We start from the raw sequence: 21,126 nt of genomic DNA, 5'->3' as shown, positions 1-21,126 counted from the left end.
AATAGAGGTATGCGTGTGAGAGTGTGGGATTTGTCTGAAGCCTAAAATTTTCTGTTAACTTGACGGTGCCACATCAGAGACACTGGGCCCATTATTAACTCTGAGTAAGTGAATGGGTTTTGAGTGGATTAAGATTGGACCCACTATGTAGTGTTACCACAAATGGGCTGAATTTGTGCTTTCTACTTTTGGTAATAAATGCATCAGCATATTTCTATGATGTTTTTCAGACTGGTATTTTAAAAGACAATTGGGTTAAGCCTTACTAAGATCGTGGACAAAAGAATTGATGTAAGTGTATTTGTTACTAAAGTCACACAATGCAATTTCAACCTACGAACATGTACTATTTAGCGTTCCAAGATCTCCTTGAAACATCAGCACATACAGGAATGAGTCATAACATGAATATTTTTACTGCAATACCAAGTATGGTGATACAATAGGTTTTCCCCATTCCTGAGAACTGGAACTTTATTACAGGTTTAAGATAGTCTAATCATGGAATTACTCTGGTGGGAATTACAGTATTATCCAGCTGTGACTGTGGTCCTTCAGAGACTTCAAGGCAGTTCTGTTCATTGTTGATATTTACACTAGCCACATTCCCAATGTCGACTGGCAGTAATGATGAAGCAGCACAGCTGGTCATGTTCACTCCCTGTACTTGACGACCATCGTTCCTGTTAAACTTGTTCGCTGATTTTTTTCGTAAATTGTCATTTCTACAGAATGAAGGAAGATAATCAAGAATTAGGAAGAAATCTAGTTTATCATCATTCTTTGTTTATAGACATGTTTTCAGTAACATATTACATAGAATGCATTGACTATACAGGAATAGGCCACTGGCCTAACTGGTCCCTGCATGTTTGTGCTCCACGCCAGTCTCCTCCCACCCTTCTTTCTTCATCTAACCCTATTCCTTTCTCCCTCATGTATTTATCTAGCTTTCCTATTTATGCATTTATGCTATTCATCTCAACTATTCCTTGAGGTAGCAATTTCCACATTGTACGATGAGATTTTTTTCTGATTCTGCACCAAGGTGCACTCAATCTCCTGAGCTCAATGAACACTTTAAAGTCAGGCAGGTTAGAGCGCACAGATGCCTAAACTCTTAACAATTAATTAAAATGGAGGAAAATCAGGCACATTTCTTTTCAAATATGTGCTACCTGCCCAACCTTCGAATAATCACTTTGTATAAGTAACTCAATATATCAGGGTTCGAATCCAGACAAACCTCCCCCCTATTTCATTCTATTCTAATTCCATTGTGAATAAAAGGAAATAAGGAGTATTTTCAATAATATAATTGAGCTTATGAAGTTTATCTCCTACTATTCCAGCTCACTCAGCTAGTATTCAACAGCATTTAAATAACTCTGTTTAAAATCTACTCTTTTAAATCAGGGAAAAGCATTAGGATTGAGGATTAAAGAGGTCCCACGCTCGAAAAAACAAACTCTTTCTTGCTTTAGAGAAGAGAAAATTAATCGGGATACCCCGACTCCTTCTCCTGTGATGGATATGTATATGTCTAGTTAGGATTATTGCATTGACGTTCGCCACAGCTGATTCGCTGCTCATATGGAAATAATGGCCACTTAATAAGGGGCAGGACTTTCCAGCCCAACAGCGGTGGGCATCGTCCAATTGACCTCTGGCTACTCTCCAAGTTTTCCCATCCCGCCTGCCACGATGCCGCCGCTGGCGGGACTGAAAATTCCCGGCCAAGGTACCAGTTGATGATCAGGATCCATGAAAGTCCCAGAATGGAACTGCTATCCCTCTCTATGTCTGTAAGCTATTCCAGTCCTTCAACTCAGATCTCTGTGCTTCTCCAATTCCAATCTCTTACATATACCCAGCTCCCTTCTCCCCACCATACCTTCAACTCCCTGGAATTGCCTCCCTAAACCTTTCCGCTTCTCTGTCCTCTTTAGGACATCCCTTAAAGGCAATCTCTTTGATCCAGCTTTTGGTTACCTGTTTTAATGTTACCATATGTGGTTTGGTGTCAAATTATATTTGATAATGCTCCTGTGAAGTTCTTTGTTATATTTTATTAGGTTACGGAGATATATAAATGCAGATTGCTGCTGTCGTTGCTCTCATTACTCAAAAGAGAGGGAAAACAATTTCCAAATTATTAAATTGGGAAAATGTTCCCATTCACGAACTCGCAAGCTTATTTCAACTTTTTCAGAAGCACTGCGATTTAACAGTCTAATCTAAAGACAGAAGTCTCCATTCAACAGTAAATAAATGAATTCATTGTTTGAACTGAACAATCTGGTACCACTGAATCATTGCCCAATTTTCATCACTCCAGATTTGAGCACCATCCATTGTGCAGACTATTTAAACCCAGGGGCACACCAGCATCTCCCTTTGAAGTATCCTAAGTCTGTTAATGGAACAGGGAACTCTTTACGTTCCATGTAGCAAAACTCAGACCCCAAGGTGGCATAGAGTCATGCTGCACTTGCAACCGCTCCAGATCTTGCTATTTTACAATTATCTCTAATTATCTATAAAACCTGAAAAATATCCCCAAGCTTCTTTGTGCAATTATTCTATTCTGGCAACTTTTTAAAGCCACAGAATAGTTATAGCAGCAAAGCTCTTATTGAAATGAAAAATAAAATCCATCATAAACTGAGTAAAATGCATCTGATCAGATTTATTGCTTGCTGCAGATTATTTACTATCATTAAAGCATCGTATCTGAGGACTACTATGGCCCATTTCAACTCAGGGCTTAACAGCTCTACTCCATGAGGCAACTGAACTTAAATGTTCCTGAACATACAAACAAACGAATTAGGAGCAGGAGTAGGTCACTGGGCTCTACTCCCAATAACCTTTCACACACTTGCTCATCAATAATCAATTTAGCCCTGCCTTAAAGATATTCAAACACTCTGTCTTCACTGCCTTTTGAGAAAGAGAATTCCACAGACTCACAACCCTCAGAGAAAAAGTTTTCCTCATCTCTGTCGTAAATGGGTGACCCCTTATTTTTAATGTGACCCTTAGTTCTAGGTTCTCCCACAATAGGAAACATCCTCTTCACATCCACCCTGTTAAGAAGGTTATCGGGGGTAGACAGGAATGTGAAGTTGAGGTTAAAACAAGATCAGCCATGATCTTATTGAATGGCGGAGCAGGCTGGAGGGGTTGAGTGGCCTACTCCAGTTCTTAATTCATATGTTCATATGTTCGTATGTTCTCCAGTAGATACAAGTCCAGCTTATGCAGCCTTTCCTCATAAGACAACCTGCCCATTCCAGGTAATTGTTTAGTAAACCTTCCCTGAACTGCTTCCAACGCATTTACATCCTTTCTTAAATAAGGAGACCAATACTGTACACTACTCCAGATGTGGTCTCACCAATGCCCTGTATAACTGAAGCGTAATCTCCCTACTTTTGTACTCAATTCCCCTCACAACAAATGATAACATTTTGTTGGCTTTCCTAATTACTTGTTGTACCTGCATACTAACTTGTTGCAATTCCTGCACTAGGACACCCAGATCCCTCTGCATCTCAGAGCTGTGCAATCTCTCACCATTTAGGCAATATGCTTCTTTTTTTATCCTTCCAGCCAAAATGGACAGCTTCACATTTTCCCACATTATACTCAATTTGCCAGATACTTGCCCACTTACCCAGCTATTTATATCCTTTTGTAACCTCCTTATGTCCTCTTTGCAACTTACTTTCCCACTATCTTTGCGTCATCAGCAAATTTAGGAACCATAGGCAGAGTTTTGCCCTTGATGGGCGGACGGGCCCGATCGACTTGGCGGCGGGCAAGCAGCCGATCGCCGCTGCCGAAACGGGCCCTGCCGCCATTTTAAGTGGGCGGGCCGCCTGATGGGAAGCGCTATGCGCTTCCTGTGCAGGCGGGGGGGGGATTCCCCAACCGCACATGGGTGTGAAAGAGCACATATTTCCCTGAGGCAAAGTGCTGCCTCAGGGAGATAGCTGAAAGGCACTGAAACATTAAAAAGAGAAAATTTTAAAAACCATTAAAACGTCAGACGAGATGGGACATGTTAATGAAATACACAAAAATTTATTACAATTTTATAATTCCGATATCAAACCTCATCCCTCCACTGGATGAGGTTTGTAAAAAAATCACTTACCTGCCTGCCTGTTGGGTCCCTTCACCGAGCCAACATTCGCACAGGCCCCTCAAAATCCTGGTCGATTGAAGAGTTAATGGCCTTAACAAGGCCTTTAATTAATGGTGGGCGCGCGTCCCGCTGCATGGTGCGCCCGCTGACCAAAACATCTTGATGCCGCGCGCTGACATCAAGAAGCTCGCGCAACATTTTAAGCGCTGGCGTGCAGACTCCACCACTCGCCTGTCAGCCAGAAGATTCAGCCCCATACCTTTGGTCCATTCATCCAAATCATTTATATAAATTGTAAAAAAACTATCCCTGTGGCACACCACTCATTACATCTTGCCAACCAGAAAATGACTCATTTATGCCTATTCTCAATTTCCTGTTAGCTAGCCAGTCTTCTATCCATGCCAATCTGTTACCCCCATACCATTAGCTTTTATTTCCTGCAATAACCTTTGATGTGACATCTTATCAAATGCCTTCTGAAAATCTAAGTACAGTACATCCACCAGTTCCCCTTTATCCACAGCAAATGTTGCTTCTTCAAAGAACTCCAATAAATTGATTAAACATGATTTCCCTTTCACAAAACCATGTTGACTCTGCCTGATTACCTTGAGTTTTTCTAAGTGCCCTGCTATAACGTCCTTAATAATTGCTTCTAACATTTTCCCTATGACAGATGTTAAGCTAACTGGCCTGTAGTTTCCTGCTTTCTGAATCCCTCCCCTTTTGAATAGAGGAGTTACATTTGCTACTTTGCTAACTGATGGAACCTTCCTGAATCTGGTGAATTTTGGAAAATTAAAATCAATGCATCAATTATCTCACTAGCCACTTCTTTTAAGACCCTAATATGAAGTCCATCAGGACTTGGGTACTTAACAATTGTTGGAACTGTGAGCTGACAAGTACCATTTCCCTGGTGATTGTAATTTTCTTGAGTTCCTCCCTCCCTTTCAATTCTTGGATTTACAGCTATTTCTAGGATGTTACCTGTATCCTCTATAATGAGGAAAGATGCAAAATACCTGTTCAATTCATCTGCCATCTCCTTATTTTCCATTATTAATTTCCCAGGCTCACTTTCTATAGGACCAATGCTCAATTTGTTAAATCTTTCCTCATTTAAATATCTACAGAACTCTTATTTTCTGTCTTTATAGCTAGCTTTCTCTTGTACTCTGTTCTTTCCCCCCTTATTAATCTCTTAGGGCAGGATTTTTCAGTCAGCATACAGGGGCAGGCCCAACATGCCAGCGTGTAAAATAACGCGCGATGATGTCAAGTGTGCGTCCCAACGTCATTACGCTGTCTCGTAATGTTTCAATTGACGTGCGCGCATCAGAGTCGGCTGATAATTGATAGGCTTATTAGGGCCATTAGCGAAGTTCCGGTTGCCGGGCAGACAAAAAGGTCAAGAGGCCTTTACATTTTTTAGGAAACCTCATCCACGAGCAGGTTGAGGTTTCCTCAAGCTTATACTACTTAAATAAGAAGTTTATATGAAAAATAAAGACATGTCCCATCTCATGTGACACAGTCACATGAGGAGACATGTTTCCCTAAATTTTTAATGTCTGTGAAGAAATTTTTAAAAACTGCTTCAATCTCCCTGAGGCAGCTCTATGTCTCAGGAAGATTGAAGGGCTCTTTCGTAAAAGAACACAGGCCCCAACTCTCCCTCCTCCCCCCGCCCGCACAGGAGCGCTACCGCTCGCATATTATGCTGGGTGGGCCTCAATTGGCCCACCTGCGTAAAATGGTGATGCAGAGCCGATCGTGGGCAGCAGTCAGCTCCGCGACCACCCCTGCCCGCTCCAGCTCGCTCCAGCTGAGCCTGCCTGATGCAGGAAAAACAGGCCTTAGTTATTCTTTGCTGTTTTTTATATTCTATGCGATCTTCTGACCTGCCACCCACAATCGTATGCTTTTTCTTTAAGTCTGATACTATCCTTAACTTTTTTAGTTAACCACAGATGATGGGTCCTCCCCTTGGAGTTCTGCTTTCTCGTTGGAATGTATCTATTCTGTGCATTCTGAAATAGCCCCTGAAATGTCTGCTATTGCATCTCTATTGACCTATCCCTTAACCTAAATTGCTCATTCACTTTAGCTAGCTCTGCTTTCATGCCCTCACAATTGCCCTTAAGTTTAAAATACTAGTCTCAGACCCACTCTTCTCTACCTCAAACGGAATGTAAAGTTCAATCATATTATGATCACCTAGGGGTACCTTCACTATGAGGTCATTAATTAATGTTAAAGCGGTCATAAAAATGTGAAAATAGTCATAATAGTCTTGGGCTTTACAGTCATACTCCTACAGATAGTCATTCTATATGGCCCAAGGTACCAATTTATTTATCTGTAATCCACTTTAAATGGACTTTCCCTTCTTCTGCTGCTGCACTGGATGTTGTCATACAGCAGCGCTGCATCTTCCCCCTCAGAAGCAGTAGCTTACACCTTGGTTGCAGAGATGCTGCCAGGAACCCACCCTATGTAAGGCCCGAGGAGAAAATTGGGACGAGGTCACAATGGCATCAGTTTGGGAGGCGAAAGTCCCACCCCAGTTCTCTTGTGGTGAGATGGGGAAAACTCAGACCAGTGAGTACGTAACAATACTTCAAAGTAATTCATTATGTAAAAAAATTATAAGTTCTTCAAAAAGTTACTGAGAGATATCTGTGCTATACTGATAAAGTGCTGCACTATTGGCGGTGTTGTCCTTGAATGAGATATTAAACCGAGTTTGCCTGTTCAAGTGAATGCAAAATATTCCATAGCAATATTCAAAGGGCAGGGATGTTCTCCCAGTCTCCTGGATAATATTTATTGATCAGTCAGCATCACTGAAACAGATTACCGTCTTATTTAGAACACATAGAAACTAGGAGGAGTAAGCTATTTGGCCCTTCGAGCCCACTCCACCATTCCACCGGCTGATCCTCAACACCATATTCCCGCTTTCTCTCCATACCCCTTAATGCCTCTAATATCCAAAAATTTATCAAGTTCTTTCTTAAATATATTCAGTGACCTGGCCTCCACAGCCTTCTATGGTAGAGAATTCCACAGAGTGACCATCCTCTGGGTGAAGAAATTTTTCCTCATCTCAGTCCTAAATGGCCTGCCCCATATCCTGAGACTGCGGCCCCTGGTTCTAGACTCCCCAACTAGGGGAAACATCCTCCCAGCATCCAGTCTGTCTAGCCCTGTTAGAACTTTATACATTTCAATCAGATCCTCTCTCATTCTTCTAAACTCCAGTGAATACAGGTCCAGTCGAATCAATCCCTCATCAAAAGATTGTCCTGGTAGCAGCCCAGTGAACCTTCGCTGCATTCCCTCTATGGCAAATATATCCTTTCTTACGTAGGGAGACCAAAACTGCCTGCAATACTCCAGTATGGTCTCACCAAGGCCCTGTGTAACTGTGGTAACACATCCCTACTTCTGAACTCAAATTCTCTTACAATGAAGGCCAACATACCATTTGCCTTCCTAATTGCTTGCTGCACCTGCCTTTTTACTTTCATTGACTGGTGCAAAGCACACCCAGATCCCTTCATACGTCCACATTTCCCAATATATCACCATTTAAATAATACTCTGCCTTTCTGTTTTTCACACCAAAGCGGAAACTTCACATTTATCCACATTATACTGAATCTGCCATATGTTTGCCCACACCCACAACTTATCTAAATCACCATGAAGCCTCCTTCCAACCTCCTCACATCTCACAACCCTGCCCAGTTTGTGTCATCAGCAAATTTGGAAATATGGCATTTGGTTCCCTCATCCAAGTCATTTATATATATATCGTGAATAGCTGGGGCCCAAGCACTAATCCCTGCGGTACACCATTAGTCACCGCCTACCACCTGGAAAAAGCCCCATTTATTCCCACTCTGTTTTCAGTCTGTCAACTAATTCCCAATCCATGCCAATATATTACCCCCAAGCCCATGAGCTTTAATTCTTCTCACTAGCCCCTTATGTGGGACCTTATCAAAAGTCTTCTTGAAATCCAAATATACCACATCCACTGGTTCTCCCTTATTTATTCTACCAGTTACATCCTCAAAAAACTCCAGTAGATTAGCTAAGCATGATTTCCCTTTCGTAAAACCATGCTGACTTTGTCTAATCCCATTAATGCTTTCCCAAGTGTTCTGTTACCAAGTCTTTTTTAAATCGACTCTAGTATTTTCCCCACTACTGATGTTAGACTAACTGGTCTGTAATTCTCTGTTTTTTGTCTACCTCCTTTTTTAAATATTGGAATTATATTTCCACCCTCCAATCTGTAGGAACTGCTCCAGAGTCTATAGAATTTTTGAAGATGACCACCAATGCATCCAATATTTCCAGGACCATTTTTGTTAGTACTCTGGGGTACAGATTATCAGGACCTGGGGATTTTTCAGCCTTTAACCCCATTAATTTCTCCAGCACCATTTTTTTAGTAATACTGATTTCCTTCAAATCCTCCCTCTCACTAGACCCTTGGTCCCCTAATATTTCTGGGAAATTATTTGTGTCCTCTTTTGTGAAGACAGAACCAAAATATGTGTTCAATTCTTCTGCCATTTCTTTGTTCCCCATTATAATTTCCCCCGTTTCTGACTGTAGGGTACCTAAGTTTGTCTTCGCTAATATTTTTCTCTTCAGACATTTATAGAAGCTTTTACAATCAGTTCTTATGTTCCTTGCAAGTTTACTCTCATATTCCATTTTCCCCTTCTTGATCAATCTTTTTGTCCACTTATGCCGAATTCTAAACTGCTCCCAATCCTCAGGCTTGCTGCTTTTTCTGGCAATTTTATATGTCTCCTTTTTGGATCTAATACTATCCCTAATTTCTTTTGTAAGCCATGGTTGAGCCACCTTTCCTGTTTTATTTTTGCTCCAGACAGGAATGAATAGTTGTTGCAATTCATGCATAAGTTCCTTAAATATTAGCAACTGCCTATCCACTGTCAACCCTTTTAGTAAGGTTCCTCAATCCATCATTGCCAACTTGTGCCTCATACCCTCACAGTTCCCTTTATTTAGATTCAGGACCCTAGTTTTGGATTCAACTTCTTCATTCTCCAACCGAATGAACAATTCTATCATTTTATGGTCGATCTTCCCCAACAAGATTGTTAATTAATCTTTTCTCATTGCGCAATACCCAGCCTAGGATAGCCTGCTCCCAAATTGGTTTCTCAACGTATTGGTCGAAAAAACCATCATGTACACACTCCAGGAAATTCTCCTCCACAGTATTATTGCTAGTTTGGTTTGTCCAATCTATATGTAGATTAAAGTCACTCATGATTACAGTTAGGCCCTTATTGCATGCATCTCTAATTTCCTGCTTAATGCTTTCCCTTACATTTCCATTACTGTTTGGGGGCCTATAGACAGCCCCCACCAACGTTTTCTGCCCCTTAGTGTTTCTTATCGCCACTCAAACAGATTCAACATCATGATTTTCTAAGCCAATAGCCTTCCTCACTATTGCATTGATATCCTCCTTTACTAACAATGCTACCCCACCTCCTTTCCCTATTTGTCTGTCCTTCCTAAATATTGAATACTCCTGGATGTTCAGTTCCCATCCTTGGTCACCCTGCAGCCATGCCTCCATAATTGTAACTATATCATGACCGTTTATATCTATTTGTGCTGTTAATTCATCTACCTTATTGCAAATGCTCCACGCATTAAGATACAATGCCTTTAGACTTGTCTTTTTAACCTTGCTGGTCATCTTAGCTTTATTTTGCATTATGACCCCATTTGTCTTTTGCCCTTGTTTTTTCTGCTTTCCATTTTTGCTTCTTACTTTTCTATCTTTCATTTCTATCCTTGTTTCCCCCTCCTGTCTCTCTGCTCATGTTCCCATCCCCTTGCCATTCTAGTTTAAACCATCCCCGACCGCACTAGCAAACACCACCACCCCCCACCCTGCCCCCGAGGACATTGGTCCCAGTCCTGCCCAGATGCAACCTGCCCCACTTATACTGGTCCCACCCTCCACAGAACCGGTCCCAATGTCCCAGGAATCTGAAACTCTCCCCGCTGCACCATTTCTTCAGCCACATATTCATCTGATATATCATTATTTCTACTCTCACTAGCATGTGGCACTGGTAGTAATCCTGAGATTACTACCGTTGAGGTCCTACTTTTTAAATTTACGTCCTAACTCCCTATATTCAGCTTGTAGGACATCGTCCCTTTTTTCACCTATGTCGTTGGTACCAATAGGTATCACAAACACTGGCTGTTCACTCTTCCCTTCAGAATGCCCTGCAGCCTCTCCGAGACATCCTTGACCCTGGCACCAAGGAGGCAACATACTATCCTGATGTCTCTTTTCCGGCCACAGAAACGTTTGTCTGTTCCCCTTATTATTGAATCCCCTATCACTATAGCCCCGCCACTCTTCCTCCTCCCCTCTTGTACAACAGAGCCACCCATGGTGCCATGGACTTGGCTCCAGCTGTTTTCCCCTGAGAAGTTGTCTCCCCGACAGTATCCAAAACAGTATACCTGTTAGAGAGGGGGATGGCCACAGGGGACTCCTGTACTACCTGCCTTCCTCTACTCTGTCCTGTTGGTCACCCATCCCCTTTCTGCCTGTTGAGTCTTTACTTACGGAGTGACCACCTCACCAAACGTGTCCACGATAATCTCAGCATCACAGATGCTCCACAGTGAATCCACCTGCAGCTCCAGCTCCGAAATGCGGTTAGCCAGTAGCTGCAGCTGGACACACTTCCTGCACACGTGGCCGCCAGAGACACTGGACATATCCATGACTTCTCACATAGTACAGGATGAGCATATGATGGGCGCGAGCTCTGCTGACCATGACTTTCTTTTAGATTAAGCTCATTAGTTACTCCTTTTAAAGAATATTAATTACGCCAGGGGCCTTATTCCACATTAAACATTCCTATTACAGTCCAAAGTCCTCACATTATTTTGTTTAAGCTAATAGACTGCAATAGTTTAATTAATAGAAAAAGTATAAGTAGAAGTACTCACCTGACCCTACTTACCAATCAGCTGCCTCCCCTGTGTCACATCACTTTTTGAATCATGACATCACTTCGAACTCCACCGCCTGAAGGTACACCTCTCTTCTCCTCTCCGGTCTCAGCCTCTGTTTCTCGTGCCCATTTATACCATTCGCGCTGGCCTCTCCTCTCTGGTCAACCCCGAGTCTCCCTGGAACTCTCGCTCTATCCTCGCGCCGCTTTCAGCCCAAGTCTCCTCCGAACTCTCGCTCTGTCCTCACGCTGCCTTCAGCCCCGAGTCCAGCTCCCGCTCCTTTTAAATCTCAGCTCTCTCAGTTCCCGCTCTTTTTAAATCTTTGCTCTGACTCTCAGCTCCCACTCTTTTTAAATCTTACCAAGGCCACTGCTCCTCTCGCACTGCCTCCCGGTCCTGCTCTGGATCTTATTGCTTTTCTCATTCTGTTCATAATTTGTTTGAATTTAAACTGTAGTCATTGGTTTGATATAGTAAACGCAGCAGTCCATTTTTGCACAGCAGTGGCCCACAAACAGCAATGAGATATGTGACCAGGTGATCTGTTTTAATGGCTTTGCCTGAGAGAGAAATGCTGGATAGAATTGTAGGAGAACTGCCCTGATCTTTTTTGAAATGTATAATTGTAACTATTATGTCTAACTGAGAAACTGGCTGAGGCCTCAGTTAAATACAGAGATAAAAACAAAAAAACTGCGGATGCTGGAAATCCAAAACAAAAACAGAATTATCTGGAAAAACTCAGCAGGTCTGGCAGCATCGGCGGAGAAGAAAAGAGTTACTCGAAACGTCAACTCTTTTCTTCTCCGCCGATGCTGCCAGACCTGCTGAGTTTTTCCAGGTAATTCTGTTTTGCCTCAGTTAAATACCTCAACTGAAATACAACATCTCCAACCTGCCCACCTAGAGTGCACAGTCACTTTATTGTAGCTTGAACCCATGGCCTTCTGACTCAGAAGATGAGAGTGCTACCTCAAAGCTAAGGTTGACACACTATCAGTGCTCAAAATCTTTAAGGTTTTTGCTGCCTCCAACAAGTTACATTTATGTAACACTTTTATTGCAATAAAACACCAAGGCACTTAAAAGAGTAAAATCAATGAAAACACCGAACCACAGAAGGAGCTATCAAGACAGTTAACCAAAAGCTTGATCAAAAAGGTAATAGGTTTTAAGGAGCATCTTAAAAAAGAGAGAGGTACAGATGCGGAGAAGCTTAGGGAGGGAATGCCAGGGCTTAGGGCCAAAGTAGCTGAAAACATGGCCACCACTGGCCATGTTAAAATCGGGGATACAAAAAAGGCCAGAAACGGAAGAGCACATAGATTTCGAAGGCTTGTAGGGTTGGAGGTGATAGGGAGGGCAAAAACATGGAGGGATTTGGAAACAAGGATGAAGATCTTAAAATTGAAGTGTTACTTAACCGGGATCCAGTGATATTCAGCAAGCACAGGGGTGATGGGTCAATGAGATTTGGTGTGAGTTAAGCTGCAGGCTGCAGAATTTTGGATGGGCACAGGTTTAATTGGGGTGAAAGATGGGAGGCCAGCCAGGACAGCATGGGAATTGTCAAATCTAGAGGTAACAAAAGCATGGATGTGGGTTTCAGTAGCAGCTGAGCTGGGGCAAGCTTGGGGTAGAGTTACAGAGGCAGAAATAAGCAATCTTGGTTATGGTGCAGGTCTGTGATTGGAATTTCATCTTGACAACACCAAAGTTGTGAACCATCTTTCTCAGCTTAAGACAGTGACGCCTACATTCCATGAACAAATAAAGTCAGTGCATATGATTCCATATAATTCTTTGGCTACATTTTGAAAGTGAAGAATGGTAGTTCCACCCAGCTGGATGACGGAATAGAGGCATTGGAGGAGGATGGTGTTGTCAATTGCTTTGAAGTTTGCAGATAGCTTGAGGAGGATGAGAAGGACTAATGTATGTTTGTATAGCATCGTGCCTGGGGGTTTGCAGGAGAAATCAGGCAATGTTCATTCTGTTTTACAGATGGAGGCCTGTGAAAGTTCTAAACATTCCATGTCAATTAGATGGATTTCATTGTTTCATGCAATTTCAGATAGTGATCTCCTCCCCTTCTGATTAACCTCTCTGTCTCAAACAATAATAGTCATGTTGCTGTCAGTTCAAGTGATTGTAACTATGGATAATTCGCAGGATATGTTATTAATAGAGCTTGTTATTACTTAAAATGCGTTAGAGTATTAATTATCCAGCATAATTGAACATAAATAATTTGAAGAGTTGATAAGGGCACTCACTCGAATGCACACAACTCTTTCTACATCCTCTAAATGGTTGAGCGGATCAGCTGTTGCAACAAAGTTTAATTTAAGGTTAGGTCATAAAAATAACTTTATATCAGGTGTGTGCATTCGCCAAATGGAAGTACTTACCGGATCAGAAGATAGGTTGACTGTAGAGAGGAGTTTTACACCCCACACTGCCCCCACCCACCCACCCATCCCTGTTTTTTTGTAAAATGTTTGTATTTTGTAAAATAGGATGGGTGGCTAGCCTGCCGCCTTCCTGCCCACCATAATACGGTGGACGGATAAGGCATCAGCCAGCCCGCCTGCCCTTAAGGGCCTCTGCTACGGTAATGTGGAGGGCGGGGGAAAGTGGCCCGCCCGCCCGCCCGCTTTTTCACTAACTCTGCCGAAAAGATGGGCAGGAAGACTATTCCCAGTAAATTTTGCCACAGGCAAAAATCAACTGGCAACTTACAGACACCAAATAATTTCCAGGCATTTCTATGTACATCGGGGGCAACCCCCAAGATATTTCTCACCCCCGCCCCCAAAGTTCTGTCGAAGGGTCATGAGGACTTGAAACGTCAACTCTTTTCATCTCCGCCGATGCTGCCAGACCTGCTGAGTTTTTCCAGGTAATTCTGTTTTTGTTTTTGTTTTGGATTTCCAGCATCCGCAGTTTTTTTTTTGTTTTTACCCCCAATTTTATTGTCTATCCCACCTACCTTCAAAGCCTGACCACCCAACCCCCGTCCGCCCCTCCCTAGGGTTCCCAATTCCCTCCCCAGCAACAACCAAAAAAAGCACCCCCCCGCACCCCCCCCCCCCCTGAGTCCAGCATCCGCAGGGCTTTCTTCGTGCGGACTGCGTGTAATCCCAGCAACGGCCACTATCGAGGTCTGGCGCTGCTGCGGTTACTAAGCAACTGGCCAGCAGCTCTTGAGGGCGGGACTTGCTCTCCCTGAGGAGTGGTTATTAAGGCCGCTCCCCCACCGCCACAGCATATTATCGCTGCGGGGCAGCCTTTTTTTTCCACCGTCAATCGGTCTGCAACCAACTTTTCCACAGGGGAGGGTGTCGAGCAATACGCCCCCTGTAAAATCCAGCCCATACAAATTTGGAAGATTGTCAACACTTCCCATTAATTGTTGACAATTGCTAACCCAATTCCTTTTTCCTTGTATCTCAGGCTTTGTTTTCAGTAGTCTTTTCTCTTTTAGCTCACTATAAGTTATTGAGACTCTCCCAGAGGCCGTTAGCATCCCTCCCTGCTGGTTACAATTTGTCTGCACTATGCACAATGTTTGTCCTGTGCAACATGCATCCTTTCTTTTGATAAATTCTGGCATTCTGTTATATCTGACTCAGTGACAGCCCAGTAGTTTGGTTCTGTTCATCAAGCTGTGTAGCTTGTAGGATTGTGTGTTATTTGTGATTGGGCGGTTGCACTATGCACACAAAATGTTCAAGCTTAATGCTCCTGGCTTATAGTTAATGAGTAGTATTATCCACTTCCTTTCTACCCATGACAGCCACATTTTGTAAAATTGAACCCAATATCACTAACATGCACTCCTCCAACTCCAACAACAACAACCCCCCCCCCAAACCCCACCCCTGGCCCCATTATGTAAAGCAAATACCAGTTCCTTGTATCTATTTTATTTACTGTGAAAACTACTTGTCACTCTCTGTGCTAGACATGACTTTTTTAATGCATACTTCTGCACTGTGGAAACCTGTGAAGCCTTTTAATTCAGGTGCAGAAAATGTCAAGGCCCCATGGCCAGTTCAAGAAGAGGAGGTCAGCCTTCCTGAATATGCAGCAACATCACTGGTCATAACAAATAGCAGCTCAGAAACTGGCACAACGCGTCGGGTTGAGGGTAGGCTAGAAGAAGAACACTCGCACGATGAGTCATTGTGCACAAGTGTGCAGGAACAAGGGTGGTGGGGGGGAGGTGGTAAGATAGCACAGGTAAGACTGAGACTGTATTCCAGCCCTACTGAAATGATCCTTGTCTACTGACTTTGAGGGCCTGGCTTTCTGACAAAGGCTGATGGGTATCCACCAGGAAATGCCCCTCCTGGGCAAGTTTATCAGTGAGTCAGGCCTTGGGGCAGACTGATTTCACAAAAGGGTCCTACAACGAGCTTAGGGACATTATTTTAATATTATAATGAGTCCTTCCAATACATCTGACACATATCCTGGATGCTCACAGAGGTGTCCAATCTGAAATAACAGATGGGGAATTTCTGACACGGAATGGGCACTTAAGGTTCCAATATGGCAGGCAACATTAGGTGTCTCATGCCTGAGAAATGGCACAAACTAATTTCTAGGCCTCTGTGCCAAAAATTAATTTCCTTTGTTGTTTCTATCACTTCTATGTAATTCAGAATTTTAATTATCACCACTACAAGACTATATTGTTTTGCTGGCATAGACATGAACATCTGTCAAGTATTATGACACAGAGTTCTTAATTTTATGATCTATATAAAATACAACATTCATCTATCCCATCTGTTTGTTCACTGTCCTAGTTCCTAAATGACTAATTAACTTAGCTTTCAGGTGCCATCAATGGAGCGCAATATTCTGAGTTAAAAATGAAATGATTGGAAATACATGTTAATTTTATACGAAAGAAAAGTATCGTGGATAATGGAATCTGAAATAAAAACAAAAATACTGGAAATATTCAGCAGGTCTGGTAGCATCTGTGGAGAGAGAAAAAGGGTTAATGTTTCAGGTCTGTGACCTTCCTCAGAACTCCTAGAATTTAGAGATGTGCAAGATTTAAGCAAGGCAGAGAAAGTGGGAAAAGGAGGAAAAAACAAACGAGAAGGTCTGGGGTAGGGTGGATGACAGGGGTGATTAAATGGCAAAAAGGGTGATAGTGCAAGGTAGAGATGGTAAAGCGACAAGAAACAATACAAAAACAGAAATACCTGGAAAAACTCAACAGGTCTGGCAGCATCAGCGGAGAAGAGCAAAGTTGACGTTTCGAGTAGTCATGACCCTTCAACAGTGGGAACCCGAGGGAGAGTCTAGTGGAGGCGACCAGTTAAGAGGCTGCCTCCGGGAGACCCGTCTAATTAATGGCAGAGGGTGGGCCCTACAGCTGGGAGAACCAATCGTAGCAGCTGAGGCTCAAGGTATTCAGTAAAGTGATCACCCAATCCTTAAGATGGAGAAGCCCTCTGAAGATCCTAAGCTTAAAAATAATGTGTGGCCAACATTGCCAGGACATCATTGTAGGGGTGGAACAAGATAGCCTGTGGCTGCAGTTGTGGCCCTCTGGCAATCGTGGCTGGGTTTTGGAATTAGTGGGGCATCATTGGGCCCTCTAGCCTGCCAGTGGAAGGCCACCTCCATCTATCCAACAGGCTTTAGCCTCAGCTCGGGACCCGTCTGATGTCAGGAAAGTTCCAGACAGCATCTGATGAGTGCCTTTGTTGGGCACTTAATTGGTCTAATTGTCTACCAACCTCTGGTTGGTGGGCGGGTGGGTAGCTGTCACCCCTTCCCAAGTAGCCTCCATGAAAACAGGCTAGAGGTGGGAACATGACAGCGGGCCAGAATGCAGGCCAATAGCGCAAAGTGGTCAGCGCACCTGGCTCCAAACCCAACTCCAGTGCTCCATAAAAACTCAGCCCTTTAGCTTTGTTTCTCTAGGCACAGATTCTGCCAGACCCACTGAGTATTTCCAGAAGTTTCTGTTTTTATTTAGGGTAAGACCATATTTTGGCATCTATTATTATTGCGATTGAGCCTTGCCATCTGGACTCTGTTAAGGTTTTTTTTGATATTAATACTGAAGAGTTATTATCTAGCTTGCAGCAGCTGTAAATCTTATTTACTAAAGCTTTCAGTTTTCTTTTCTTGTTTCTTCTCTTCCAATTTTTCTCTAATTCTTTCCTGAAGGCATTGAACTGAGGTTGGGGTTCAGCTCCATGAGCACAAGAACCACCGCAGCATAGCAACAACAAACCAGATACAATACTGCAGTATTCAATCAATACTAGGAGTAAAAGTGCTAAGGCCATGATACACCTAGAGTACTAGTCACCCATGCAGAACTGTTGGAGAAGAGAAGCACCTAGAGTCAAATCTCTGTGGTACTAGCTAAATCTGTGCTGTTGACCTTGAAAGGAGGCATTTCCGAGGAGGCATCACAGGTACTAAATAGTATGAAAAGTTAGATTGAATAAACTACCTCGGAGTAAACAACAACAGCAGAACAAGGGGAGACAGGTTCAAACTAGCCAAAGGCCAATTTAGGATTAATGTCAGGAAACTTTTCTTCATGTGAAGAATGATCAAATTGGAAAGGCCTCCCAGATAGAGTTGTGGTGGATAAAACTGGAGTTATTTAATAAACAGCTGGATGCTACAACATGACGACTGCAAGGTCTTTCTGGCTGGATGAATTAAAATAGACCAAATGGCCTTGCACGTCCACGTGTATCTTGTTATATATGATTGCCCATTATTGACACATTGTTATAAGTGCAGCTGACTGCATTTAATAGATAGTCATGCTGCACAAGATTTTATTACCTGAATGTGCTTCACATACGTAATTTTTTCGAAAAATATTTATCCATTTCAAATGCACACACCTTGCCAGCCTGTTTAATAAGCTGTGAAAAATATCCAGCACAAGTGTCCCCAGATGCAAGAAAAGCCATATATCGGGTGCTGACTCCAGGAAAGAAAGCTCTGTAGTGAGTTCAACATGTATCTATATTTAAATCACACGGAAAGAATTTGGTAACTAAAATCACATTGAACTTGAAGGAGAGCCAAGAGGGAGGTAGCCCTCTAATACATTTCTGGAAACAAAAGGTTAGAAATATCTTTTTAGTTCACTATCATTTTCTCATCTCTTGAAACTGCTGACTTGAGCAAGGGTCCAGTGAGAACCTACATCAGCATCAGCAGATTCCAGTATTTCAGCAAAGTGGGCATGCTTCGAGTGTGAGCCTGAAGGAGACTCATTATTATGAGCATCAAATTTTCATCAATCATAACATCAGGAACTTTAAGATTTTAAAGAAATTGCAACCAATTTTCACTTAATTAATTTTGTCTTTTTTTATTTCATTAAAGTATTAGAAAGTGCTTAACACTAAATGGATGGAAAGCAGAGACCACAAGCCTTTCATCCTGCTAGGATCTGGAATACGCCCACAGGATGGTTGGTAGTAGACCCAGTAGTTTGACATCTTCTTTATGGTGTGATTACCTGCTGTCATAACTACAGGTTTTCTGCTCAGTAAGTTTTCTGTCATGCAGAAGGCGCACAGGAAGGAGTAGTGATGTAGGAAAATTACTACAGCCAGAGGCGTCAAGCCTCAGACCTAAATGTGCACACACATGCCTCATCTGCGCAGGCAGATATAATGCAGAACAAACAAATGATATGTTATACTCTTCACAATCAGTGTCAACTTATTATTTATTAACAGTTCTGAGCTGCAAAAAATAATCTATGTGGAGACCCTGCTGGATTTCTAATTGGTCCATGCTAAAATCATGTGATTAGCAACTGAAATAGATTTTGGCTTAGAATTTCCTTGATGTGATTTACACTGCTGTTGCACCTGAAGGGATGTGTTACATCTGCCACTGACCTCTGGAAGGAAATGTACAGAAATTCCCTAGATATGCTCATTTGCATATCCTTTGCTGGAAGGGCTGGTGGAATAATGAGGGTACAAACTGCACAAGCATTTAAACTAGCAAGAAACTTTAGTGCAGCCTTTTAATTCCACTGTTCAGCCTATATAATTCAACAGTGCACAGGGTGACAATCAGGTAAATACTACTCAGCTTATTAATCTCCCTCTTAAATGACTTGTCTTGCCAAAATTTTAAATATGAATTCACATGAATGGCAGGAGGTTTTGAAGGCAAGAGAAAGAGCCACCAGATCAGGCAAAAATATCAGGCTCTACCAGGAGAGAAGTGACTGCCAGCTTCCTTATGCCCAGGACTGCCAAATGTGCCACAGTTCCTGCAAGTCAACACATATAGCTTTCCAACTTCTTCCTGGGCACCAGCGCAACCTTCATTCGTCTTAAAGCAACACTTTCACAACTACAGGCCCTCACAATGTTCCCTTGTTGAGAGCACCTCCAACTACTTATTGTGAGTAATGGTTACACATTTACATTAATACACATCTGATCTGCACACCCCTAAAGTACTCAAGAGGATCGCTCGCCTCTTCTCTTACCCCACAATCTCATTCACTTGAACAAAGAACATGAGGTGTTCTATGTATTGAGACCAATCATCTGTGGCTAACTCAAATGGATTAATTCTCCCAAACTGTAGCATTTTGAGAGGGGATAACTTCTTCAATTCTAATGGAGCTTGCTACTTACAATCACTGGGTGAGATACAGTGCTGATTTCTTTTTAACTTGATTTCTTCTGTTCAATCCTGTTTTATCCTTGTCGCCAGCTTGTTTGTAGGGTGGCCGAGTTGTACTATTAATGATAGAGTTGATCTGCAGACACTTCTTTGGTGGAAACATTAAGTTTATTTACAATATACTCAGCAGCAACTACAAGTTTGCTTTCAACTCTAACTCTATCTCTACACTGACTGCTGTGGTAGCCCTTGCTACTTTCCTATTGGTTACTGCAGATCATGTGATCTTCCTTAACCAGTATTATCCTGAAAGGTGCATTACACACTCAATAAAACTGTAATTACTACGCTCTCTTACCTCTGTCTCTTCCTTTAAGACATTCCTTAAAACCTATATCTTTGACCAAGCTTTTGGTCATCTGACCTAATATCTCCTTATATGGCTCGGTGTCATACTTTGTTTTATAAAGCTCCTGTGAAGTGTTTTGGGCATTTTGTTACGTTAAAGGTGTTAAAGAAATGGAAGTTATTGTTGTTGTAACTACCAGCCTTACATTCATTTATTTATCTCTTTGTGGAAGGAATTAGTGCACACTACTTATCAAAGGCAAGCCACCTGATGGGGTTTCTCCACCAGTAATAACCATCATCCCCTTTCGGACAAGGCCAGGCAGCTCAGGCAGCACAGAATCCTTTCCATGGGAGGTGCTGAGGTTAATGCCAAGTCACTAAGCACCAGCAATGTCACCTTGGTATCCGTATGAAGCACCACACAGTCACAAATCGGCACCAACCATACCTGCCCCACTCCTTAATCCCAAGACGGTGATGCTCACTCATCCCCACCTTCCACCCTCACTTCCTGATGATCCACCACAGCAATGGGCAGCACAGAAGGAGCAAGAGGACAGTGGTGAAGGTCGTGGTGAGGCCTAAACTATGCAGGAGTCACAGGTGTATGATATTTCCATCCCTCAGGGCAGCAACACATAACAGACACCTTTAGACAATCATGTCAGCAGATAACTGCTGACATATAGGATTAGCACATAGGAAGATAAGGACAGCTGCAGGCCACTCAATCCTGTAGTTTAACTCCATCTACCTGCCTCGGCTAGTCGCCTTTGAACTGCTGTGCGAAGACATCACATGATTGTATAATAGTTATGTTGAAACACTCAAGTGTACTATTCAGAATTGGATTCTTTTATGTAAATTGAATGCTGTGCAGGCTGATGTGCTTCTTTTAAAAGTTATCAGGA

The 21,126-nt window shown here is 42.6% G+C and overlaps 1 protein-coding gene across 1 annotated transcript in view; it reads right to left on the bottom strand.

Moving 5' to 3' along the window:
* Window positions 1-400: 400 nt before the first annotated feature.
* The window catches only part of LOC121290739 (melanocortin-2 receptor accessory protein 2-like), a 36,161-nt gene continuing 15,435 nt past the window's right edge, over window positions 401-21,126 (bottom strand). The window contains exon 3 of the mRNA XM_041211594.1: window positions 401-725. Coding sequence (XP_041067528.1) covers window positions 500-725 — 226 coding nt within the window. The 3' untranslated portion in view covers window positions 401-499. The remainder of the gene's footprint in view (window positions 726-21,126) is intronic.

This window comes from Carcharodon carcharias, chromosome 18, assembly GCF_017639515.1.
Source record: "Carcharodon carcharias isolate sCarCar2 chromosome 18, sCarCar2.pri, whole genome shotgun sequence".
Taxonomy (NCBI): domain Eukaryota; kingdom Metazoa; phylum Chordata; class Chondrichthyes; order Lamniformes; family Lamnidae; genus Carcharodon; species Carcharodon carcharias.
This window is presented reverse-complemented; position numbering and strand designations above follow the sequence as displayed.